Source organism: Branchiostoma belcheri, unplaced genomic scaffold, assembly GCF_001625305.1.
Source record: "Branchiostoma belcheri isolate BF01 breed outbred unplaced genomic scaffold, Haploidv18h27 scaffold48, whole genome shotgun sequence".
Classification (NCBI taxonomy): domain Eukaryota; kingdom Metazoa; phylum Chordata; class Leptocardii; order Amphioxiformes; family Branchiostomatidae; genus Branchiostoma; species Branchiostoma belcheri.
In genome coordinates this window covers 692,231-719,765 of record NW_017804109.1, presented here as the reverse complement: position 1 = coordinate 719,765, position 27,535 = coordinate 692,231, and the positions used below count along the sequence as shown (strand labels likewise).

Genomic DNA, 27,535 nt, shown 5'->3' with positions numbered 1-27,535 from the left:
CAAGGTTTCTGTTGCAAGTTCTGCAAATTTTGCAGTTTCAGACAAGATTTTAGTCAGTTACATAATTTCAATACTGTAGTGCATAGGTGGCAAATCGTCAGTTTTTTATGTGACCATTCCACCAATGTATATTCTATGTACTCTTTTGTGCATTTAAAACTTGCCTGATAGATAGAGAAAGGGAAGGGTGGATAGAGGAAGGGAGGAAAGAAACCAAAGAAAAGAGCACAAGAATCCTTGAGAATCACACAGATCATATCAGCTCCTTCCTGACTAGCCTGAAGGCCAGTTTTCTAATTTCCTCAGTGATTGAGATAAGAGCATTAGCACAGTTAATGCCTCAATGAGTTGAATAAAACACTGGGTGCCTCAGGACAACACGTCAGTATGTTAAACTGGTGGTTGGGAAACACCTGTTCTCATATGTTCATTTGCACAAATTTGTTTCTTGCATTTTAGTCTCTATATACTCAGGTTTTATGTTATCTGTACCTAATACAAACAGCCACTACCCTGTAGTTATCTTTTTTTTTTATAGACATAATTTTCAAGTTTTGAACCCAAGAATTTCTTGTATATCAGAGCATCCTTTGTAAGGAAAGAGTGACAACTGTAAAGCAGTAAAGAATGACTATTATCAATTGGAATGTTTACAAACAGTATAATGTCTATTGTGTTTACACCTTATACAATGGTTGTATTCGCAGACACTTATGTAGGACAGGTATGAGTCACTTAATGTGACTTAAAGTTCCCACCTGGGACAGAATAAGACATTGTGTCTCTGTAAGGAGGTACTGAAGGTTTCTGTGTATAGCCTGGGGTTGTAGCTAACTGATATTTAACTCAGTTGGAGTAGATCTATAATGGGCCCATCTGGGATGGATAAAGCTCCTACAGTCAGGAACAATGTATCAAATCCTACAAACATTCGGGTGTAAAGTCTGGCTTTTACGAATGTACAAACTTTTATGTTAGAAAACATTTCGGCATTAGGTTTGATTATATGATCTTATGTGGTTTGTAAGGTTGTAGACTATGCTGTCCTGTCATTAGGCAATATGCGGCATTATCTCTCGTCTTCCTCATGGTTTGTTCCTTTCTTTCCCAAGTCTTTCTTGTTCCGCCGTGCCACACGGCTGACTACACTGCCCATTCAGCAGGGATTTGGGGAAGAAAGACGGAATAGAAACGGTTACAGGAGAACTCATCATTAGAACAGAGTACCCTGCAGGGTGGAGAGGAATCATTTCCACTATATATTATCTGCTTCTGTACTGCGTAAACAAGTTCCCAGATTTGCTCTTCACTTCTGTGTCTGAACTAGAGACCAATCTGGTGATACAACCTTCTCTCCAAGCAGTTTCAGTTTGGGTATACAGTTGTCTCTTATTTTTTTAGTGGGAGGAAAATGAAAGAAATCATAGCCCCTACTAAGGGAAACATAGGATCATAGAAAAGGCTGCAAAATAGCAAAAAATAGCCTAACCCGTGACTGAGACCTTTGCATGGAGAATAGATTTGGCCTGTTACAGAATGGGCAAAAAGTCAATTTTTTAGCTATATATAAAGGTAAAATATATCTTAGTAATGTCCCTGTTGCACCATGCACCCATGATATAAGTATGTTAAAAGTGTTATTCCTTGAGGAAGCGATCGTTTTGGGGGCTTGACTGCATAATTTAGTTGTCAGCATGGTGTTAATTAATGGTTAACTAATGAGAGGTACAAGGATATGATGAGTACGAAACATGTCATCTACCTAAACGGTCACATTTCTTCTCAAACATGATGAATTATATGTCAGACATTTTTCACACTCCCTTGCACATTGTTTAAAAGATGGTATAAACTACATAAAAGTCTATGTATTTAGCCTCCATAGCATGCCAAAACTGGGGGTCTTCAGGGTCTTTGGGAGCATTTATGTGCTATTTTCTGATTGCATATAGACAACATAGCCGGCCTGGTTGAATTACCCCCGTTTTAGATCTGGGCTAATCAGAAAACAGCTGAAGACCACCAATCTCCCAGTTCTATAAGCTTGCTACGGAGGCTACTGCGTATTAGTGTCACCTCGGTGAAATTTCCATTTCATTTGGTCTGTGGGAAAAAGAAATCACCTAATGACTCGATGTTTTCCTAATATTTCCAAGTTAAAGAGTAATTCCCTTTGAACCAAAGTTTGTTTTCCCTTTTGTGAAAAGAATTAGCCAGAATTAGACAACAAACTAGTAAAAAATCAGTCATGCATAAATTACCAGATTGGCATCAAAGACAGGCCTGTTTTTGTTTTCAAACTTGAAAGTTTGCCTAGTTTTGTTGGCGTGAATTAAACCCTACAATTTCCATCTGAAAAGAATGATGTCACACTGATGTCACACCAGCCATAGTTCACAATGATTGACACATTACCATGACAGCATGCCTTAGAGCAACACAAGCCGGGCTCTCATTGGCTGAGAGGGCAGGCCTCCACCCCTGGGAGTAAAGACCTCCCTGATTGGCCCTTTCATATGTTTATTACCCTTGAGCCACCCCTGCCCAGCCAACTCCCACCTGCCTTCTCCCAGTCTGAGTTTGTCCACACAACAGAACAGACAGGCTAGGTCTGCATTCTGGTCACACCGAGTACTTCTAGTAATGTTGGATGTATGTGGGGGAAAATGGAGACATTAGAGACAGCAGACTCGGAAGTACTGAGATCATTCCTGTGGCACGAGGTGGGTGATGTGTCTGTATCACTTCTGAAGGCTTTCAATCATTTGCAGGGTGTCAGATCAAGCATATAATGTCCTAGGTTCAAGCAAGGAAATTCAGTCCAGTTGGTCCAATCATACATAATGTTGGATGTATGTGGGGGAAAATGGAGACAATAGAGACAACAGACTCGGAAGTTCTGAGATCATTCCTGTGGCATGAGGTGGGTGATGAGGCATGATGAAAACCTTGACATGGTTCTTCTAGTGGAAACAGAGTCTGTATCACTTCTGAGGGCTTGCAGGTTGTCACTTCAAGCATATAATGTCCTTGGTTCAAGCAAGGAGATTCAGTCCAGTTGGTTCAATTTGTAACTGTTACAGTCTGTTAGCAGTTTGAACAAAGATATGTTTGGCTAGAATTTTTTTGGATTCATAGAAAGTAGTTGATCTTGATGAAATAGTTGATCTGAGTACTAGGTAATAACAAAGGCAAATCAGCATTTCTTTTAGCATTCTTGTTCTTTATGATGTTCCAAAAGGCTGGTAGTGGGTCAGGATAGAATTTGCTTTTGTATTTTTCTGAATTGATTTAGCAATTCATATGACTATAAAGGAAGTAATGTTCAAGGAAGTGACAAGTGCATGAGCCAACAATACTTTTGGGACTTCCCAAGTCCAGGATATGTCTGTCGCTTCTGGGGTTTGCAGTACGTCATGTTGGACACAGAAAAGCCTGGCCTGGGCTCTTTGTTTATAGAAAAGTCCTGGTTTATCGGTTCCTATGACGACAAAGGAAATTTCGTACAGGGAAGTAACGGACAAAAGTACTTCCAGTGGCTTTCCTAGTTCTGCGTAGTAAATTATATTCTTGTTCATTATCTGGACAAACCTTCAAACTCTCTTTCCAACACAAAATTATACCAAAGCAACTGTTACTCCATCGACTATATAGTATATTTGAAACTGCTTGAGGAACTGCTAGTTTGGTATCTTGGGATGTCTAGCCTTCATGATCATCACAAAATTATGTTTGCTCACTAAAATTACTGCACAAAATTGTGAATTGTTTGTTCCCTGAGTTTAGGACATTTTTTGTTCCCTTTGTTTAGTTTGACCCATTTCTGAGAAAGAGGGAAGTGTTTAGTTTATAGATCATAATCAGCAGAACTTTGCATGCAGTTCACGTTAGTGTGAAGCTACTGTACCAAGTCGTTGAGTAGACATGACCTCTGTTGCGACCCCACTTTGTTCCGTCTGAGTGACAGCTGAGAGACACATCCTGTGCCAAAACGTGACTCATCCTTTATTACCGAACTACTCACCATTACACCACAGCTCTGGGAAGGCGGGACACTTCCTATGGCCTTTCTCACTGCCTGGAGCACTTGTTCCTTCCTGGAGAGATTAGATTTCATTAGTGTATTTCTTAATGTGGACGAGATATATTCGGCATTATGCTTGGAGGCATGAATTACGTGTTGAAAATGAAGGTTCTTCAGGAGACCTACGTTCACTTGCGGTACATGAACACAGAGTTTCATGTGCTGTCACCCAGGGTAGGTACTTCAAACTTTGCTCCTATACTGTCGGCTTTGGTACAGGAAATGTGGGAATGAGTGGGCATGTCGGTTCATGGTCGGTTATAGAAAGTTCTGGTACAATTTTCTTTGATTTTGTCCTTGAAGTTTTCAGTACGGGTAGAGTGAATTGGTAGAGTGAAGCCAGTTCATAGCTCAAAAATGTCATGGCGACATTTCCCACATAGTTAGTCTGGCTGCGCAGCCGCTATTTTAAATGGGGGAGGACGTCGGCTTTTGTGGTGAACTTGATGTTCGGATTCCTGGTGTGTTCCTGGCGTAATCCAACCATTGTCAAGTCCCAAGGCAGTCTGAGGAAGTATAGGTAGACAGGCAGACAGGATTTCGTGTTGTTTGGGTGGTCTTTGGTGTGGGTTTTCCCCTGTGGTTGGAATCCGTTCCAGCTTGGGAACTTTCTGTAGCTGGGAAAACTTTCCTGTCCCTATTCCCATGCCGAAAACTCAGCTGGGAGAAGAGGGCAAATATTTGAGGAAACAGAAAACAATTCTCAGTGAATTCTCAATTCAAATTCATTTTCAAAAGAAGAATTCAATTTTCAATTGAATTTGAAAAATTCATTTACAAAGCAATACTTTTCAAAGTATTGCTTTGTAGAATCTATAGTTGTAGAGTTTAAACTTTATTCCAAGTTCCAACACAAAAAGGAAAATCCGTGGTTCCCTTTTTGTGTTGGAACCAATTTTGTACTCTACAACTACAACTATAGATTTTGTGTCACTCAGACTGGAGTCTATTAAAGTATATTCGCCAAACTGTGAAGTGGCAGAACAATTGGCATTTTCACACCCTATTGTTCACCTTTAGCACCTCAGACTGGTTGTACAGGTGGGGGTTAGATGGGGTTGTTCACACCGACACCATTGACATTTCAACAGTACATCTAATGTCCAAGCTGATGTTTCAGTGGCCACAAAATACTAGCCTCCGCAGCATGCCAAAAACTGCTGGTTTTTGGGGTCTTCGTGGTCTTTGGGAGCTTCTATGTGCTATTTTCCGATTGCATATAGACAACATAGCCGGCCTGGTTGAATTACCTCCGTTTTAGAACTGGGCTAATCAGAAAACAGCCGAAGAGCCCCAAACCCCCAGTTCTTTAAGCCTGCTACGGAGGCTAACAAAAGACAGTATTGGATAAATTGGCCAAGAAGTATCCATTCTATTAGACAGTATCCATATTTTTGGATGGCAAATAGATACTGTCTGTCTTTTGCAGCCACCATAATTAAACATCTGCTTGGAGATTACAGTACATTGTCTGGTTGATGGGGTTGTTCACACTGTCACCATTGACATTTAGACAGTACATTGTCTGTGCCAGACGGGGCACACTTACAGTTTGTGGCACACCTCTGTTTGTCTCCGTGTGCAATATCTGTGAAATTATAGTAATCATCTGCACTTTGATTGAACCACTTTCTGTTTTTTGTGCTGCCTTGTATGTGGTCGTCTATAGCAGCTGTGTTTTGATGTTAGGTTCCATATGGTGGGTTGAATTTAGTTAGACTCTACCAGGCTTCAGAGGTAGCTGGAAAGAGTAGAAATTGGATTTAGCCTCTACCAGGCTTCAGAGGCAGCTGGAAAGAGTAGAAATTAGATTTAGCCTCTACCAGGCTTCAGAGGCAGCTGGAAAGAGTAGAAATTGGCCAAATAGACAGATGACATGGATGACATGTCAAATGAGTGGCAAACTCTACTCCTCTAGCGGACCAACTTCCCTGACATGTTATCTGTCCATTTGGCCAATTTCTTCTCTTTCCAGCCACTTTTGAAGCCTGGTAGAGGCTAGGTTGAATTCCAGTTTTAGCACAAGGCTTAAAAGCTCAACCATAAAGACATGCCATTTACTTTATAAACAGACAATTCCATGCTTTGTGCCCACATCCGTGCCCATGCATGCTTAGTCCAAACATAAACTGAAACTTGGGCGTGTTTATAATTGAACTACATAATAAACTGGGTAAACTGGCAACTCGGTTATCTAGAAAGGCTACTGTGATGTAATTTTATGGATTGGTTTGCTATTTAGTTCTTGAGTCAACAGGTCTTGAAATTGGTTTTGAGTTGACTTGAAGTTTTAGATGTGTTTGTGTGAATGCATTATAACCTTCTTTCTATATAACTGGCTCACTCATTGTAGACATACGTTAGAGGAAACGGGGTTAAAAGTGCATTGCCTGTGTTGTTGTTTTTATACTTAATTTCAAGCCTTTAGGAAAATGATAGCTGACCTCAAACTCAATGGTGCAAAAAGGACAGTCCATCCTCATTTAAAACAGCATGAAGACCAGCCGACTTGGTTTTACATGTACATGCAGTCCCCTTACATTATGCAAGTGTGGGGCCAGTGGGTCTGCCTATGTTTAGCACATCAAACATTCTATTTGCTGGTCAAGCAGCCCCTGTAGCAACAGACTGGTCAGAACTGGTAAAAACAGCCTGTGTGTGGACGTGTGGCCATGTTAGGCAAGTTTGTTTCCTCAGAGATCACTGCTTGTATTCTTGTACCATTTGGAAGGATGGAGTTTAGGTTTGTGAAGTTTCAATCAATGTTTAGTTTTACGTTTTATATCTTTGTCACATGTAGTGTCATAATGTTCTTTGTAGAATTTGTATCTGTATAGCTGGTATGACTGCACTTCAGCGTAACACACCAGCCTTTCTGATGCCTTATACTAAGTGAGATGTATAATGTTCTTTGTGAGATATGGTATCCTCTGCTACTGAGGTCATGTGTTTAACAACATCAGGTTTGTTTCTTCTATTCATGGTAGATTTATAAGTGGTTTGGATACCTCTATACGTGTGCATTTACAGTGCTCTCCACCTATTTGCATCACTGACGCTTCTGTAATGTTATTGGACCTAACCTGTTATACAGATAAAATTCTCTGACAGAATGTTCATGCAAATAGCTGGAGAGCACTGTACTAATTTTCAAATGTGTAAAACAAAGCCATGACAGTCGAAAACAAAGTTTTGCTAACTTAAAAATGTATAAAACAAAATGTTGACAGTTTTTTATTTCCCTTTGCAGGCGTACGAGTGGGCCCTGGAGGGTATGAAGTTTGTAGCCCTGATGAACATGGAGGAGTGCCACTCACTTCGGGGCTGCGACAGCCTCATGCACGACCTGGACACTTACCTACGCGACCACCCACCCATCCCACAGGACAAGGTACAGGTCTTGTGTTTTAGAATTGTTAGGTCATGTTGATTTAATTATAAGGATGACATCCTCTGGGAACCCCAAAACTGATATAAGAGTGCGATGAAAAAAGTTTGGCAAAAAAAAATTGCTTTCATTATGAAATCTACATGGTCATGACGATTGAACAAATGACACAGGGTATGGTATGGCGAATAATCTACTCTTCAAATTCATTTCTTCACAATTTCATTGTTTTTTGTTTGATTTTGGCATTCTAGAACATTGGTATCGTCTTCCAATATTATATTTCAACTTAGGGTATATATTTGCTCATTTTGCAACAGTTTTTTACGATTTACATTCTCTCATTTTCATTCACTAGTTTGACCGCATGGCCGCCCTCGCCAACAAGCTAGACAACCAGAAGTGCATGGAGCAGTGCAAGTTCGCCAGGACTAAGTGCCGGGAGACGGAACAGTTGGTCGAACGGAAGCAGGCAGCGCTACGGAAAGCCAAGCAGAACTTAGAAGGCAGCAAGAGCGAAAAGCCGCGCAGGAGAACTGTCGCAAGCGGAGAAGAGACGAGGCTTGTGGTAACGAGAACTGTAGACGCACAGCCAAAGGAGGATAATATAGAGGAAGAGAGTACTAGCAGTAGTAGCAGTAACACGCAGCGCGTAGCAAAGAAATCAGAAACGAGGGACAGCATAAAGAGAGTTGTGGCAAAGATGAACAGCGCAGGGAGCACGGACAGCAGAGACACGAGCAGCAGCGAGAGAACTGACGAAGGTTTCGTGGAGGGAGAGAGTTTGGACACTTCAGTGATTTCCGGCAGCTGCCCGGTTTCCCCCATTTCTAATGTTGTTGCAAGCCCGGATAACCATTCGGTAAAAAGCGAACCCACGCCGTCTGCCACCACGAGTACACCAGTGGGCGGCGCACGGCCGAAGGAACATCCCGTAAAGCGTCTCATGAAGAGACATAGCACCGCGTTCGAGCTCTCCAGATTCAAGATTCCCGGGCTGGACTACGGACGGAAGGGGAGGTCGCCCACCACCCCCATCACCAAGGACGACCTTGCCGTCTCAAGGTCGCAGGACACGTTGTTGCAGGGAGAGGACAGTCAGGAGACCCTGGTGTCCTTTAACTCCGGGGAGGAGAGCCTGTTGCTTCCGCAGACAAACACTCACCTGAAGAAGTCTTCCAGTGTGCCGAGATTGGAGGGAGATGGGGACCAGGTGGTGCCGGAGGTCAAGAAGACGAGGTGAGATCCATTCTTTTTACATTCATTCATTCACTCACTCACTCACTCACTCACTCACTCACTCACTCACTCACTCACTCACACACTCGCTATTCCGTTTATTGTCAGTTGTTCCTTGTGCCCCAAGGGTTAGACGTGCTTGATGGCAGATGATAGAAATACAATGAAATGACTATACAATACAATAAAATAACAATGCAATAGAATAACAATACTTTACAATGAAATAATCATACAACAAAATAACAATGCAACAAAACTACAATGAAATAACAATACAACAAAACATGATGAATACAAAATGTATAACAGGAAACAATCAAAAGGAGACTTATTCCACAGGTGTTCTGCAGACCCAAAATCCATTGCCAGAATACCAGAAAAGGCTTAGCTCAGAAGCTTGAAGCATTTGTCAACAAACTTCTCTCTAAGTGTTAATTGTTATTTAGGCGCTGGGTCCCTGCCAGGCCATACCGCAACACCACATGCCTTCAGCTAGACTAAACGGGAAAACAAACCAGTTCCGTAGTCAAACAACCAAAAAATTTAAAACTCAAATTTTGCTGCATTATCTTCATTTACATGGCAATTTTGTAGGGAATAGGACATTTATGATCAGCCAAGAATGACCAGCACTGTTTTAGTCTTCTTGATACAAGAGAAACTTGTATTTCAGACCAGCAAAGTACCAGAAGTTTTCGGCTTCACTGTACGTACATTGGACCGTAGTTTGTATGTTTGTTACATGTTGGCTGTTTTTGGTCTGCCTTAAGCCGAACCTGACAATGAACGCAGATACTGAGACTGTGGGAATCTTTCCCGAGACAACGACAAGTTTCTGCAAGTATTTGTCACAAAACAACCGACACCTCTAAATAGTCTCTAACGGTTTGTTGCATGTTGTTCCTGTCTACAGCAAGTTGGACCTGATCATGGATGAGTTCCTACAGACAGAGAGAGACTACGTGGCTTCACTACAGTACATCATCGAGGTAAGACACAAGATTCAAGTTTGCATCTTTGACAATAGAAAAGAAGACATAATGTAGAAAGAGTGAAAGTGTAGATCCAATACTAACTGTAGAATTGGGGTTACCAAAAAAAAACCTGTCCAGTTACTGGTACATGCAGTCAAGCCTGTAGTGCTGGTGACCACCTCTACATAAGGACCACCTGGCCCAATGTGGTCCCTTTAATTATTTTTTCCAGGCATTTAAAACTATGTCTGCAGTGACCACTTGTCTATTGTGATAATTTTTTTTCATCAAATCCCTCGAGTAGACAGGTTTGACAGTATGCTGATACTGGTAAATGTTTGAATAGCCTGAGTGCTGTCTGTTCTGTATAACACTTGGGAAAGGTTTGCATAGTCTGTCTGTTGTATATAACACTCAGGCAGTAGGAAAGGGTGAAGGATATAGCTGTGTACAGGTATGACACTAACTTGACTAAGCTGCCTCGGCAAAGGTTTGCATAGTCTGTCTGTCCTATATAACACTCAGGCAGTTTGAAAGGTGAAGGATGGGTGGGCATGTGTACAGGTATGAATGAATGAACTTTATTGCTCGACAGTTGTACATGGTACAATGTATGGCAACAATGACAGTTTGATCAATACAGTAAGTCTATTACAGCAAGCTGCCTTGGCAATGGTCTGCATAGACTGTCTGTTCTATATAACACTCAGGCAGTAGGAGTAGGTGAAGGATGCCTGTGGGTGGGCATGTGTACAGATATGACAGAAAGCATAGCCTGAGTACTGTCCATTGTGTATAATAGCATTTGGGCAGGAGGATAAGCATTAAAGTACAGGTATGACAAGACAGGTTTGCATAGTCTGTCTGTTCTATATAACACTTGGTTAGGATTAAAAGGTGAAGGATGGGGGATTGTGTACAGACAAAACAGCAAAGTCCAGAAAACCACCTGGCCAGACCCCACCTTCGCTATGGGGCCATCGGATAGACACTTGACTGGACAGGTCTGTTTGCTGAAACAATAAAGTACAGAGACTGCGATGTTTAGGGCACGTATGACGTAGAGACATGTTTTTTTGTATTCCTCACGTCCGGTCAAGTAGCACCTGTGCCAACAATTCGCTCTTAAACAACGCGATAATTTCAGGTGATATAAGTATGTTAGTGTTTGTTTTCTCGTTGAGAGTATGATCACTTGCATAATGCTTGCAATAATATAGAGGCAGGTATTAGACATTAAACATTAAAGATTAAAGATCATCTAGTACATGTATCATCTTTCTGAATTTAAATAAAGAATACCTGTGTTTTGTCTACTATTTGTACTCTCAGAGTGAAGTTTTAACAAAGATATCTTGCCAAGAAAGTGTAAGACATGTAGATTAAACCTTTTCTTTGATGTACAGTTAAACGTGAACCATACAATAGCCTCCTTCTTCCCCCCTGTCTCAAGTAATGTGAAAAGAAAAGGGCAATGCTCTGACCCCATGACCTAGGGCAAATCTTCAATGAGAAGTTAAGAAAAGAAGTCTTCTGGCCTCTCATGGGTCAGTGACAGGGCAGACACAAATAAGAGGTCTTGAAAAGAAGGACTTAGAGACGGTTTGGCCCCAAGGCTTATGTCTGGATGTCTGCTTTAGTAGCTTGACATGTGGGGTAAAAAAATTAACTGCTAAATGTTCTACCTTTGGTAAATGCATTGTCTGATATGTTTATTCCTGTCAAATTACAAAGTAATAGGACTTGTTTTTGAAGAAAAAGGCAGAGATCTCTAATTTGTAGTTTCTCTCCAAGTTTGAAATTACCAGTGATTTTAGGTACAGTGACTATGCCCACCAGTTTGGCTGTTATGCAATTTTGCTGACCTTGCACCTGCATACTTAAGCACCAATAGAGGTGAATCACTTAAGTGCAATAGTCGTGCAATTTCCACCTTAAGTGGTCATCCCCCACTCCAGGTGTTGTCTTAGTTACGCAGGTTGTTTTAATGTGTTGATAGTCAGTTATGTAAGTCATCATATACAGAGTAGGTTTGAGAACAACAAGGCAATTCAGGGCTTATTCTTGTAAATCTCTGTCTCTCAAGTTTTCATGGCCTTGGATTGGAACATAAATATTGCACTTCACTCAAGTTGTTACAAGCGATTGATACACAGATACACAGATTGATACAGTGTGTCGCAAAAATGAAGTATAAGGAATCAATATTTTGTGCTGAAATAATGTCGTAACAACAGGAAGGACCCAAGCATTAAGCATTTTCTACTGGAAAATAACAATCAAAGACTGCTATGAAGAAATGCACTGTACTAAATGTAGTTGCTTTTGTTTCTGTCCAAGATATAGAAAATGTCATTTTATGCTAGATATTGAACCAACAGTACTAGAAATATTCTGTGTCTTATTTTACTATACTGTGTCTTATAGCTATATTACACCGAACGACTTGTTACACCCAATCTTTGCACAGAGTTGTTTAAAGCTTTCTAGTGATGATGCTCCAACTGTGCTCGGTGGCAACGAGTTTGACTTTATGATAGTTTAATCAATAGTTCTGTTATTAATTGTTATGTCTTTGTCCTGTTCTCAGCACTACATTCCTGAGATGGACCGTGATGACATCCCGCAGGAGCTGCGGGGCAAGCGGGGCGTCATCTTCGGCAACCTGGAGAAAATCTACGACTTCCACTCCATCTACTTCCTCGCCGAGCTAGAGTCCATCAAGGTAATACTTAAATACTGATTGCCTTTATGTAATCGAGAGGACACTTTCACAGTAGCCACATTCACACCTACGTAAACTTCCTAATCCGGTCTGTACAAAAAATACAGAACTCCGACCTCCAGGTTCATCAGAAACAGAATTGTACCAGTTGTACAGATAACTTAGACTTACTTAACCTGGAGAAAATCTATGACTTCCACTCCATCTACTTCCTCGCTGAGCTAGAGTCCATCAAGGTAAATCCTAAAACAGAATTGTACAGATAACAGAAAGTTCCATGCAGAAAACTTCATCAAGGTATCACTTTTACCAAATCCTGAGACAGAATTGTACAAGTTGTACAGATAACTTAGACTTACTTAGAATAAGGAGCTTCTGTGTCTTCCAACACTTCTAGCAAGTTCTGTTGGTTGCCGTTCTCTCCCTACATTCTTCCAGTACAGATTTACTGTTTATAGGTTCTTAATTTTTTGTATTTCATCTTGGTGACTTCACCTAGAGTCTTTTCTCCCGTGGACTGTGTTTAAGCCTTGCACAGATGACGTCTCTACACATATTGAATTGTTTGGGTAAATTTTCACATCACAGAAGTGTTAGTCAGTGCAGCAATTTAGCCTTTGCCATGTCTGCCACATCATTCAGTCATTCTTTTAATCATTCATTCATTCATTCATTCATTCCCTCCTTCCGTCCCTCCAGGAGAACCCCCTGAAGCTGGCGCGGTGTCTGATGAAGCATGAGAAGGAGTTTTACCTGTACGCCCTGTACAGCAAGAACAAGCCCAAGTCTGACGCACTCATGGCCGAACATGGGAGCGCTTTCTTCAGGGTAAGGAGGTTTTCCTTGTTGTCAGTATATCTAGGCTAGATCTCTCCTTGTCATCCTTTAGCCTTGAATTTCTCTTTCTTTTCACAGTAATTTTTTCCCTATAAAGTGCTAACGTAAACAATAGCCTTGGTTGTAACATTACAGTAACACTCCTGGCTAATCATTGGTTTACAGCAACTGCAATGTTCTAACTACATGTAGAGATCCTGATGGTGGAAAGAAGATGCTGGTGTACTCTGGTTTTGAATGGCTGGAGGTTGTTGTCAGTGATCAGGCCAACCACGTTGTCTGGGAGACTGTTTCAGATGTATACTGTAGTATGTATGAAAGTTCTGCCGGTGGAGTGAGTTCTAGAGACAGAGTTTTCAAGTGGAGAGACTGTTGCAAGTTGTACGTCTAATTATGTATGGTTGGGAAGGCATGTGAAGCCAAAGTAAGAGTCTATGTCTCAGCCAAATATCTGACCTTAAGTTGTTTATTTCCTGTACAGAAGAAGCAGCGAGAGACGGGAGACAAGATGGACCTGGCCAGCTACCTGCTGAAGCCGGTCCAGAGGATGGGGAAGTACGCTCTTCTGCTGAAGGAACTCCTGGCAGAGTGTCCACAGGTGCAGGCAGAGGAGCAGGAACTGGCAGACCTCAGGGTGAGTCTGTCTGTGTGTGTGTGTGTGTGTGTGTGCTTGTGTTTGTGTTTGTGCGTGTGTGTGTCTGTCTGTGTGTGTGTGTCTGTCTGTGTATGTGTGTGTGTTTGTCTGTCTGTGTGTTTGTGTGTCTGCATTAGTTGTTAAAGGAACACATTGTAGTGTGAGGAAATGGTTGTCATGCCAAGGCTTTGACGTCTTTCTTCTTTTTTCTTTAAGACATTAACACCTCCTTCTCTCCCTTCTCCAGGCTGCTGAGGATCTGGTGAAGTTCCAGTTGAGACATGGGAACAACCTGCTGGCGATGGACTCACTACGGGACTGTGACGTCAACATCAACGAACAGGGCAAGCTGCTTAGACAGGTAAATACCTGGGCACAACACTCACCTGTTAACCTTCTACTCAGACAGGTAACAACACTCTCATTTACCTGTAGGGTAACCATTCAGACAGCTAAATACCTGGACACAACACTTAACTCTCCTTACCTTAACTTTAACATTTTAACATGGAGACTGTGACGTCAACATCAACGAACAGGGCAAGCTGCTCAGACAGGTAAACTACTGTAACAACACACCTGTCCTTACCTTAACCTGCTACTTAGACACGTAAATACCTGGACACAACACTCACCTGTCCTTACCTTAACTTTAATATTTTAACACGGACTCCCTACGCGACTGTGATGTCAACATCAACGAACAGGGCAAGCTGCTCAGACAGGTAAATACCTGGGCACACCTGGGCACAACACTCACCTGTCCTTACCTTAACTTTAACATGTAGACATGGACTCCCTACGGGACTGTGACGTCAACATCAACGAACAGGGCAAGCTGCTCAGACAGGTAAAATTTGTGTGATCTTCAGGGGGTTTCCTTTGACACTCACCTGTCCTTACCTTAACCTTCTTAATCTGTAAGGTGACCATTCAGACAGGTAAAGAAAGACCTGGGCAAGCCTTATCTTCAGCAAAAAGATGTCCTTACCTTAACCTTAAACTATAACTTGACTACTCAGACTGTTTAGCTATGTGATAGCCTTCAGAGAAATCTGACACGTACACGTACTTGACCAACCGGTGAGATACTGGTAGATAACACCTGTCTGGTCTAACAAAATCTCTTTCACTGAAACATTAAGTTCAAGTTTCAGCAAAATTAAAAGTTCTCACAAAGCTTGACTCCATATTGGCAATTTCAAAATAATATGTCTGGGATGTTTTCAGTTCCCAGCCCTTTTGATAACTGTTCAAGCAGACTCATTGGGGCCAAATACACTTAAGAAGGCTTTCATGTGGTATTGATATATTGTACCACATAGATACAAATCATTATTCAGGCCCAACCCAAAAGCAGGTCCACATTTTTACAAGTACAAACATAAGAGCTAGCTTTAATGTGGTGAGATCTAACTGATGAAGGCCCTAACGTCAAGGACAATCCTAATCAGTATTGCTCATATACCTGGTGATCTGAGAGATCATATACCATGATTGGAGACAGGACACCACATCCTCTTCCTGTCTTTGGGGTGGTCTCTTTTGTGTGGTTCTTGGTTTCCTGTTTTCCCCCTGGTTCTTCCTTCCGCTTATACCCCTGTAGAGTTTGTTAACACTTAGTGGTCGTTTCTTTACTACTATGCCCTCTTGTAGTGCTTGTATTAGTGAGTAAGAGCAAAGTTCAAGTAGGTATTGCTTCCTTCCCACTTAAAAATCGTTATTTTGCACTGCTGTTAAGCGAATTAAACATTTTTAATGTCTTTTTGTCAGTAAAATGATTTCCTTAACTTTGATTTGGACTTGGATTTAAATTTCTTGGATTCAAGTTTCTATGATTTCTGTACACTACTTATGTTTATGTTTGTGTTCTGGTGTCTGGTGCAACAAAAGTTGCAAGACACAAAAATAAAAATTCATTCATTCATTCATCAGAAGGTGTATCTATCGCAGTGACTGCGGCTTCTTCAAAAGTTACTGTCCTACTTTTGGACATCTCATGTTGACAAACCGCACATCAGAGACACTGCCCAAGTTTACCCATAAACACTAACTCCGATAACGATCTTGCCCTAATATATACACTCTGCCATTCCACCAACATAGCCTACATTGTGGAACCGTGTTTGTATCAAAAACAGGCAAATCCTTTACAAAATGGAGAAAACAATCACAGTATTTCTGGTATCTGGAGTTATGTACATGCATTTGTGACAGCAGTCTCTTAATTCCTAAGGCCACATCAATTTAGTTTGTTGGTTACCAGACACTTTTATGTAAAATTTTGGCAAGAGGATATCACGAAAACAGAAGATTGGGGCGAAAACATGAAACTGACTCTGTTCACCTTCTGAAAGATTCAGAGTGGCAAACTGTACTCCTTTTAATGTAGTGGACTAACTCCCCCTGGCATGTTATCTGTCTGTTTGGCCAATTTCTACTTCTTCCAGCCACCTCTAAAGTCTTGTAGGGGCTAGCAATAGTACAAATGTATCTATGTAACAACTTTGTGTTAGTTATCTTTTAGTAAGTTAGGGTCGAAAACTTATCTAACATTTTGTTCTTTTCTTCTGCAGGATGAGTTTCTGGTCTGGCAGGGGAGGAAAAAGTTCTTCCGTCACGTGTTCTTGTTCGAGGACCTGATTCTGTTCAGCAAGACCAAGAGAACCAGCGGTGGTCACGACGTCTATCTGTACAAGAACAGCTTCAAGGTAAGACTGCAATCCAGCTCCCGAACGTCTGTTTTGCTTTCTGTTGTCTTGTCTTGCATGGCAAGAAGCCATAGGCACCGCTACCTTAATTGTATACTCTCTAGTTCTCACAAGTTCTCTAAACACTTGGCCAGCCTTATATTGGCATACTGCTTGCACACTGCAGTATATGCTGCGTCACAGCTCAGCAATGCCTCCTAGCACTTTGTATAGGTACTGCAGTAGTCTGCTTATCGGGGCACTAGTAGTACCTGTTGCTGTAGCACCTGATCCTTGTCTCTAAGCACTTAGCCATATGTAGGCAACTGCTTGCACACTGCTGTGTATACTGCGTCACAGCTCAGCAATGCCCCCTAGCACTTTGTATAGTTACTGCAGTATCCAGCTACTATTACCTGTTGCTTAAGCACCTGATCCTTGTCTTTGCTGCTATGGTGTTTTCTGCACTGTTCTGTCTTACCTAGGGACCGTGCATTATTCATGGCTAGCTGGGATGGCAAACAAGACCCTCCCCTGCCTGAATAATTAACGCACGGTCCCTCTGAACTCTTCTTCCCTATTTTTGTCCCTTTCCAGACTACGGAGATTGGGTTGACCAATCCGTTCAACCGTGTTTTACAGAGCACAGAGGTCGGTCTCACGGAGACGATCGGTGAGAGCGGGTTCAAGTTTGAGATCTGGTTCCGTCGAAGGAAGCCTGGCGAGACGTACGTGCTTCAGGCGCCGAACCAGAGCGTCAAGGACGCCTGGGTGGACGAGATCACCAAGCTGCTGTGGAAACAGGCGTGCAGAAGTAAAGGTAGGTTTGCCTGGTGTTAGGGCATCATGTCGGCAGAACGTACTGCACCTGTGAGAAACCTGTAAATGTATTGTGCATCACACTTTGGCAGAACTTCTCATATAACGTTGTAATTACACATATATGGTTGACACTCGCGTCTGTAGTTTCCAAATGTTATATCGGAAAAGATATTGTCTGCCACAGGCAAAATTCTGATGTAAGGTTGACCAAAACTCCAACGAAAATCGTGAAAATGGGGGTTCCGCGCAGGCGCGGTACGTTCTGCCAACATGCGGGTGTTAGGGCCATGTAGAGTTGGTTAATGCAGTTAGGCCACATCAATTTACTTTCTTGGGTCTCGGATTGAAAAGATGGGAAATTAACGTGGAAGCAAAAGTCTAAGGAGAAACACACAGTTGTCAGGTGTACAGGAACTGTTCGCTTCAGCCTTCTGTTTTTGTGATCTCCTGTTGCCAAAATTTTACCTAAAAGTGTTCAAGAACCAATGAATGAAGTTGATCTTGAATGAAATTGATGTGGCCATATCTTAAGTGTAAAAAAAAGTAAATCTACCCTCCTTTGCCTTTATTAGTAGTAATTCTTTTAGTAGCACTGACTTCAAGTTTTCTACTGTAGTTGATCTGTTGTTTGTTTCATCAGGACCTCCTGGGTTTTGCACAATTGACTGCACTTGCTGAACTTTTGCATTGACTTGCACATGTAGCATTGAATTCCTACAATTTGTAAATTGCAGTGCACTTTTTTAGTTCTGATGGTGAGGAAGTTGCCACATTTTGGCAAATCTGTTGCCACATTTTGTCAAATTTTGTTGCCACATTCTGGCAAATTTATTACACCAAATAGCCAGAAATATTCCAAAAGAGCAGATGTAATGTAACCCCAGAACCTGAGGTGGTCCACTCTGGTTTATGCTCTCCTCTCACCTCCCTTCTTCCCTTCCTTCCTTCCCATCCGTCCGTCCGTGCCTGTGTGACAACAGAGCTGAAGCAGATCGAGCTGGCCTCCATGGGAATCGGCAGCAAGCCTCATCTGGACATCAAACCCAGTGGCAACCAGATCAGTGCGCGGTCCATCGACTATGTCATGCGGGGTCGAGGTAAGCAAACTTCACCCCCACACAGTGCGCAGAAGGTGCAAAAACAAGTGAAAACGAAAGAAAAACAAGAGAAAACAGAAGAAAAAGAAGTGGAAAGAAAAGTAAAGGAGTGAAATGGAACGAAATTCAAAGCAAAAAGCAACATAGAACACCAGTACTTTTTGCATGATATTTCGTTCCATTTCGGTTGTTTTTGCTTGTTTTAGCACTTTCTGTACACCCTGACTCCGCTCTGCTTACTATAGCTAACACTGGGCACTACAGGCCACACTGAGTTATTCCTCGGACATTTAAAACTGAAAAGTGTGGCCAGTAGCCAGTGTTATCTGTCCGAAAATTGTCCTGTAATTAATTGACACTTCTGAAGTGGCAGAGTTTCTTCTCTACTAAAGATAAGGATTGCTTTTGTAGAAGAAATTCTGCCACATTCCTTGTCATGTTGTAACTGTTCCATACACATCATGCCTTTACATAAGGGAAGAGAAAGGTTTTCCTTTGACGATCATATCTCTATATTTCTTACTGCTGCGTTAGTTAGGAGTTTATTTCTTTTTGTTCACAACACTATACACCTTTAGCATGGTAAAAAATTAGAGGGCACCCAAACCATGTCATAATCTTTATGATAAGAAAAATCCACACATTTCTAAGGATATAGGCTTTGAGAAGTAACACATTGCTTGTGCTCTCTTATAGTACAATGCATGAACCTTCAATAATAGGTTACACTTTTAACATTTCTGTAGTCTTCCTGCAGTACAATTACCAAGCTATAGGAGTCTCTCTCTTTCCTTTCTGAATTTTCATTTTCCTGCAGTACCATTACTGAGCTATAGATGTCTCTCTTTCCTTACTTTCTATATCATTTCATCTTTCTGCAGTACCATTACTGTGCTATAGGTGTCTCTCTTTCCTTACTTTCTGTATTGTTTCATCTTTCTTTCTCTCTTTTCTTCTCCCCTTTCCTGTTCTGTTCTACTATCCTTCGATCCTTTGCTCCAGAAGACTGGGAGAGCTATCCGACGCCCGTGGTCTGTCGCACAGGCCTGGCCACCCCGTCTCGAAGTAAACGGTCCAAATCAGTTCCGCAAAACGCTCTAGAGAAAGCGCTAGAGAAAGCACGTAAGGCTGACTTACAACACATCCATCCTGTCTGCAACTGACTCGTCTTCCCTAACTCTGACTCTCAGCTTGTCCATTTGCTTGGTCATGCTGCTTCACCCACAAAAAGCAGCTACTTTGACTGAAAGTTTGAGGCATTTCAATCTAATGTTTGTTTGCTGGTGACTATCATATGGAATGCCAGGGTTAAGGTTTGAGTCCGAGCAATAAGATGTGTTCGAAGTCCTGAACAACAGAATGCTTTTGTTGCACGATCTGAATGCATCTAAATCTTTAAAATGGTCTTACATCTTTGACATCTGAAACTGTCATTTTCTGTAATATCCAATAGAAAATTTGGACCCAAGTTTTTGACTGTGTGATCAGTGGTCGAAATACTTTTTTTCAGTGCTCTGCAGTATTGCAGAAGAGTCAAAATTTTGTTCTGCAATTTGGAAATACTTTCTGCAAATACACAAGCCTTCATACTACAATCTTGCAGGTTTATAAGCATGAACTATTGATTGATATGCAAATTAGTGAAGACAACTTTTTGAAGTCCAAAAAGAAACAAAAGATACTATTAGACAAGTCAAGACAAGGTTGATGCAAATTAGTGAAGAAGCTCCTGTTGTTTCAGAATAGGAGCTTAAGTGTTGTCTGTCCTTGGGGCCAAGAGCGCCAAATCCCAAGTGCCAATTTTTCCTGCTGCAAAATTGCAGATTGTATAAATTTTTCTTCTGCAATCTTGAAAATCTATCTGCAGATTGCAGACTGCAGACAGGTATTTCGAACACTGGTGATGAATTCTGCAACAGATTCTTCCACAATATCAGGGTCGGTCTGTACATATTTTTAACTATTATCAAATATCTGTATGCTTTCTTTTATATGGGGGAGTGATGCCTGAAATAAAGAATAAACATTAATTTGTTCCCTGCTTGTGTGTTTTCCCCACCTCAGGAGCGAGAACGAGGAACTCGATCGCTGTGCCGTCGTTCGAGCACTCGCCGTCGCTGAAGCGGCCGCACTCGCTCATCTCCACGTCCTCCAGCTCCTCCAGCAGCACGCAGACCTCCTCCATCCTGGGCGGCCTCGCGCTCGCCAACTTCGACATCCCGTCATCGCTCATGGAGGCAGACGAGGAGGAGATCAACATCAGGACCTCTCTCAGTGAGTTTCTTCTCTGTATGTTTGGGATGGACTTGCTGTTTGAGCTGTCAATTGAACCTTTGAAGGCACTGTGTATTGGAAAAAATCTCATGTGACCAGTTTTTCCTGTGTACTGGCATGTATATGGAATGTGGTTTGTGCAAAGTCAGTGATTGGAATTACTAATATCTTTACTCCATGCATTTGTGCATAAAACACTGTTATACACCAAAAAAGTTACTCTGGCAACTGGAATTGTTGTTTTATGTATCATATCACCTTGATGTCTAACAGTTGCTTGAGTAAATGTTTTTTTGGCATATTTTATTACCTGGATGTCTAACCTTCACCAACATAAGACAGTGTTTTCTTTGGCTGTTCTGAATGTGTTTGACGCAGGGCCACTGATTTCCTGTTGACCTTTCTGAATGTGGTTTGTGCTGAGGCACTGATTGACTGTTGGACTATACAGAAATTGTTCAAAGCCACTGATTGGGTGTTGACTCTTCCGTGTGATTTGTATGAAGGCACGGAATGTCATGGCACTGATTGGCTGTTGAGTGTTTGCACCTGACTGTGATTGGCTGTTGACTAACGCTGTGCTGCACGTTGTTGCTGCATGCAGGGCCCAACAGCACGGGAAGCTCCTCCACAGACGGCAGCATGAGCGTGTATAACTCTGACGGCCGGACACCAAGCCGGTCCTCCGTTGAAACCTCCAGTGACTCTGTTCCTTCCACCAACGCCATGTCTCCTTCATCGTCCTCGCTGATGCCTCCAGCTCCGACAGACGCTCCGTTCGTGACATCGCCCCCCTCCCCACGCACACAGAAGAAAACTGGCAGCCATTTTGTCACAGCTGTAAGTAGTAGTTCAACCTTGAACTCTAAGTTATATTCCCTACAGTTATAAAGTAAGGAATCTAAGGATGCAAGCTTAGAAAGGCTTTAGGAAAACTTGTACATAGAAGAAAATTGGCAGCCATTTTGTCACAGCTGTAAGTAGTAGTTCGACCTTGAACTATAAATTATATTCCCTACAGTTGTAGAGTAAGGAATCTAAGGATGCAAGCTTAGAAAGACTTTAGGAACACTTTAAGCTCACAGAAGAAAACCGGCAGCCATTTTGTCACAGCTGGAAGTAGTTTGACCTTGAACTCAGTCAGTCATATTTCCTACAGAGAAACAACGCAAGCTTAGAAAGACTTAAGGAAAACTTGTAGTGTAGTGTTTCAATTAAAAATTCCCAGAATCAAAAGGCTTTCATCTTCAGTAAGTGGAAAGTGAGCATAGTTATTGGTACAGATATGTAGTTGTAGTTATGATTACTTGCTGCTGGTTTCGAGCTATTTTGCAAAACACACTTGCTATCACGTAATAGCTGTATACTACTAGCTTGTTACTTCATATGTAGTTAACTGTTATCAACATTTGTTGTTCTGTTTTCTGTCTGTATTTACTGTAGTAACTCGAGTAACCATCATCACCATCCATGTTCCGTTCTGTGTATTTAGCAGAGAGCACTGTCTCTAGCATAGCATGGTTCACCCACACTGCAATGTCACGCATAACCCACTACCAAGGAAACACCCCCCACCCCCTTTAGATTTTCACTACTTTCTCTACGTAGTAGGAAGCTACCACTTTTTCTTGGAGGGATGTGGGTCTAACATCTACTTCACAGCTCCCCCATTCCACATTCTCTTTTGGAACGTCCCGTTTTCAAAGTTCTGTCTTATTGTCTGTGTCATTGCGCACTCTAATAACGCATGCCACTGACTGACCAGGAATTCAATTCTCCCTAACCCCCTCAGGCCAAAACCTTCTTTGGGATTCAAAGAAAGTAACGGTTTGGTGTCCGCCATTTTACTCGGGGTGAGTCGCACAACACGTTGTCTCAGTTTTTTGTGGTTTGTCTGGTTGTTGTATGTGCCCTAACCACCCCTAAATGCATGCCCCCCTATTTCCACAATGGAATATGCCTTGACTGTTGGAATGGATGTGAGGATGTCGGGTGGGGAGAAGTTTTTGGGGTAGCATTTGCATTTGACCTTGTAACCTTCAACTTGATGTGCCCCCCTCCCCCTTCCATGTAGAACATGTCAAACGTGAATACCACAAGTCAATTTTTCTCTAATAAAACAACAGAAAAGGATTTCTGAAAATTCAGTGGCAGAGAAAAGATGCTTTCTTGTGGTATGGTATACAAGAATGTTCCCTGTGTAATGTCAAGATTTGCAAAAGTTGTTCAGATCAGCCCAATCCAAATACAGGAGTGTTTCCATGGTAGAAGGTGATGTTGCATTGCAGCTGGGACTTGACTGTGAAAACTGAACTAACAAAACAGTTTCTCACAACGGTTTTGTCTCTTTATTTGACTTGGAAATAACAACAAAAGAACTTTTTAACATCAGCTTTTTAACATTTCGAATCACGATCGATCATATCTAAAACATGATCAATAAATATGTGACTTTCAATGATGAATCAGTGATCTTCAATTAGACTTTTAATTTTGTCTAATGCCAGTTGGATAATGTCAGTAGACATAATACAGGTTACGTGTAGTTAGGTGATAGGGTGTATGATAATGAAGATATCATGGCATGTTGTTAGTAACTAACCGGTCCCATTTCTCCACTATCTCCACAGGTATGACTATAGGAGTGACGTAGTAAGCTGTCGTGTGAAACAGATGCTTCTCCGTAGCGCTAACCAACCGGCAAATGGCGTAGACGTCTAACACTGGAGTGGTCCTGCCTCGTTCGTTTGTTGTCGCTTCAGCAGCGCTTGTAGTCACGGCAACAACCGTAACCGTAGTAACCCTCCTCCGTACCTGCTCCATCCTCCAGATGCGAGACGGGGCCTCCGGAATTCGGAACTGCGACGACCGATTCCTTGGGAATCCCTCATGATTCGTTGTTGGGCGTTGAAGACTTACTTGAGGAGCGGGGAAGGAAACTTACACAAGTGTGGCGGCTTGAAGTGTGTTGGACTTGCCTGGAGCAAGACGTGTGTGTGTTTCTTTATGGAAGTTCTGGACTCTGTGGAACAGAGAGAGCTTCGCAGCTGCATTCAGCGATATGCACAGACTTTGCGTTGTAACAAAACGGCATTTCAAACAAACAAACAAACAACGACATCAACAAATAAGCCACAGAAGGAAAAGTCGACGCAACTTATTCCTAACCCTACTGTTCATTAACAAGGTTACCCAGCCAAACAACGAGCTAGCCATGTACTAAAGAGTGTTCACAGCAATAACAGACAAAAACTGTCCCTGGATCGGATCGCCATGGAAACTGATCTCCATGGTAATGACATTGCCATGGTAACGACACCGCTGTACATATGTGAATAGTCCTGACAATCAGGTCGTACATGTAGTTACGCCCGGGTCGCCAAACGTGTAGATATTATGTAAATCAACCTTTATTTAATTATTCTATTTTATCATTTTTGTATTCTGTGACTGTGAGCCATGCATAAGACTCATGTTACACAGGGGAGGATTTGGGCCTTGTGACCTGCATGCTTTGTTGGTACACTAGTATTGTAATTAAGGAGAAAGTAAATGTGCCTTAAAGTAAGGACGAGTCAGCATTGGAATTACTTCGCCGTATCTTGTGTAGAGTGCTAGCAGTGAAAGAGTTTTCGATGCATTGTACTAAATTGCTGATCATGTCTCATCATGTTTTTTGAGGATTCAATTTTTCTGCTTGTTTCTCGATTCCCACATCTTGCCATCGGTAGCCAGAAGGCTCTAACATGACATGTGTGCTCTCCTAGCGCTCTGCTTTCCAGGCTAACTTTGAGAAGTACATGTATGAGTACGTAGTGTGAGTTACATGCTGGTAGTCAGATTCAGACCATAGCCTTTTTGTAAGGAGCAAACTTACTACTTAGCAGAGGAGGGACTGTTGCAATGTTCCCGTAGAAGGGTGGCCTCAGACAGGCCACTAGCAGAGATTCTTGTACAGCGAGGGGAAATATCTATATATTTAATGTTATGTACAGGAAAAGTGTGTATTATAAAGTTCACTAACAGCTGTATGTCGGAACAGGCAGCCTAGAACAGTTTTGTAAAACCCTTTGTCAAACTTTATGCGATGGTGGACACAAGTTTTTGAGATCTGCACTGCTTTTGTCAACATTTACAATGGTTTTGCTCAGTTTGGAATTGAAACAATCACATGGTTGTAAGAAAGGTTTCACCCCTTTAAAAATTTGCTTCTGTGTGGCACACTTTTCAAGCATGAAGGCAGTGCAGGTCTCAGAATGGATGTTCATGTTTGCCCAAGATTTCAATGTACCATCAGCTTGTCTCGAAGAACTGTGAAGATTTGACAAAGACATTAGTAGATGCCCAATGAGGTACATCATTGCTGTTAGCATGTCTGAATTCATAACAAACATGCTGAGATTCTGTCAGTCTGTGTTCGCACTGGTCACTCTAAGTAGGAAAGCCATTGCAAGACAACTAAGTACAGTCAATTCACATCATCATTGAATAAACTTTCAATCTTTCATATTATCATATGCTGATGTCTCTGTAAGTCTCAACTTCAAGATTATGTTACTGAATCTCGAATGTCTGTCCTAACGTAGAGTGACCAGTGTTGGCAGGATTTTTTGCCGTCATCTTTGTACTTTAGGAGGTCAATGCAGACCATACAAACCACCTCTGGTAGAGACACACCTGGCCTTGGTTTCATCTCCAAGCAGATAAAAGAATCAGTCAGTGTTTAACACATGTTTTTGCAACATGTAGTACATTGTGTATGTCTATCTAGGGTGGAATAGTAAATGGAGACCTGGATACATAGAAAAGACCAGAAAACAATCTTGACTGACATATCTGCTTGGAGATTAGCCTCTGTGTCAAGTGCAGTCTTACAATAAACCAGAGTAGACGTTTTCTGTAGAGTAGGAACCATCCGCACACAACGTCTGCACAATCATGGTTCACGGAATTCTCGCACAAAGAGTAAGGTTTCTCAATCAGTCGAAATCTAACTTTAAGAGTGCCACTGAAAATCTCGTCACCCAGAATTAATGTATCACCGTGAATGTATGGTCATTTCTGTTCTCAATGATTCTATGCTACCTACTTAGTCAAAACAGAAAGATCAGTAGCAGTAATGTAATCCTATGTCTTCTGGCAACCTTTTTCACATCCTGTGCTAAGGCTTATTTGTCCAGTTTTTCATGTACAAAGTAGTTGACTAATGAAGTACAACGTGATTTAGCTCTGTTATGGAAAAAACGTCGCTAATGTTTGTAATCATGTTCACGCCATCTGTAATTAATTAAAGTCGAAGCAGTTTATTCTTTGCAAATAAACGAGCACCCAGTGCTCTGTAAGGTATGGTGTGTTTGAATGGATTTTTTTTCTCTTTCATGAGTTTATCTATGTCAGTTTCAATCTCGGACATACATTTGGATAATTAGAGAAATTATATAAAACATGAATTCATCACAACTCCCAAAAGTTGAATGCTCATACCTTTGTACTCTCCAAGCATGTAACATTGCATGCCTTACAACATTGATTTTCAGACAGTGTGTATTGTATACCGAAGTAGCTCTAATCTCCAAGCAGATCATACGGTGGCAAGTCATCCATTGGCCAATGAATTCGATCAATACTGCCTTGCCACCGTATGATCTGCTTGGAGGTTATAATAGCCTCTTGTCCCTACCCAGAGCCTCCAAAAAATGAGAGGTGATCTTCCACCTTTCTGTTCACCGAGCTTGATCGCAGACTTCGAACATACAGAAGCTGCACTGCTCCCCTTGGTAGATCATATAGAAACTGCAGGGCGGAGACAGTCTTGATTATGGCAGCAACGTCATGATCATTGGCCATGCCAGCCAACATGTCTGGGGTATGACGATTAACTCCTGGCGATTATCACTTCAAATCCGGTTCATTCAAGGACATTTCAAAAATGTCTGATTCATTCCATTGCAGTGTGTGCATGTGTGATGATGCCGGAGATATCTTCATTGTGCCAATGAACTTAAAATCTGGAAATAACACTATAGCTAGTGCACGTAAGCCAAATAATATTGACTTCGAGTTGTACATCAGATTGTTTTTTGTCATACACACTTCCTAAACAATAGGTTGGGACAGTCCATCCTCACTTCGAGACAATTGAAATTTACTTAAGGGACAATTCTGGGTCAATTGGGAAAACAGTTGACTTCTAGGCCTGAGTGTCCGTTCTCTACATGTCTGTTCTCACTACTGGCTGGTATTTGACTGCAAAGACATCTACAGGAAGAAAATATGCACAGACAGAGACACAAACAGGTAAGACAAAGCCGTAATATCTTCAAATATGATATGGTTTATTGTCCTTGCGATTCTATGGTTTGTAACCTGCTCCATTGTAGATTGAATGTTTGAAGTAAGTGCGTCATCTGACAGCCTTGCCTTCGTCATTTCTACTCAGGCCGATCTGATCTCCCCTGGCTCTACGTACTTACGTAATAACGTCACAGTGGACTCGTGTTGCACTGCTTAAACATCAAGTTCCGTTAGATCTTTACATTCCATTAGCGGTCGAGTCCATGTATGTCTGGTGTAATCCTAGCTTAAGCTTTATCCTGGATGTCTTGTTTTGTAACAACCACATGTGGCGTGTGTTACTAACTTACACTTGAGTTTCTCCTATCCATGACGTGTTCTAACAATCCTGCGTTTTTAATCCTGGCTTCTTGTGACAAACGCCTATAGTCTTGTACGTGTTATTCTTTGGATAGCCTGGAGCAGAGGGGAGCG

At 41.8% G+C, this 27,535-nt stretch overlaps 1 protein-coding gene across 1 annotated transcript in view; it reads left to right on the top strand.

Moving 5' to 3' along the window:
- Positions 1-26,113, top strand: part of LOC109479314 (puratrophin-1-like) — an 85,372-nt gene extending 59,259 nt beyond the window's left edge. The window contains exons 11-24 of the mRNA XM_019781270.1: positions 7,335-7,475; positions 7,831-8,711; positions 9,628-9,703; positions 12,279-12,413; positions 13,113-13,241; positions 13,732-13,884; positions 14,132-14,245; positions 16,461-16,595; positions 17,172-17,394; positions 18,377-18,493; positions 20,558-20,767; positions 21,372-21,607; positions 22,560-22,620; positions 23,398-26,113. Coding sequence (XP_019636829.1) covers positions 7,335-7,475; positions 7,831-8,711; positions 9,628-9,703; positions 12,279-12,413; positions 13,113-13,241; positions 13,732-13,884; positions 14,132-14,245; positions 16,461-16,595; positions 17,172-17,394; positions 18,377-18,493; positions 20,558-20,767; positions 21,372-21,607; positions 22,560-22,592 — 2,583 coding nt within the window. The 3' untranslated portion in view covers positions 22,593-22,620; positions 23,398-26,113. The remainder of the gene's footprint in view (positions 1-7,334; positions 7,476-7,830; positions 8,712-9,627; positions 9,704-12,278; positions 12,414-13,112; positions 13,242-13,731; positions 13,885-14,131; positions 14,246-16,460; positions 16,596-17,171; positions 17,395-18,376; positions 18,494-20,557; positions 20,768-21,371; positions 21,608-22,559; positions 22,621-23,397) is intronic.
- Positions 26,114-27,535: the final 1,422 nt, after the last annotated feature.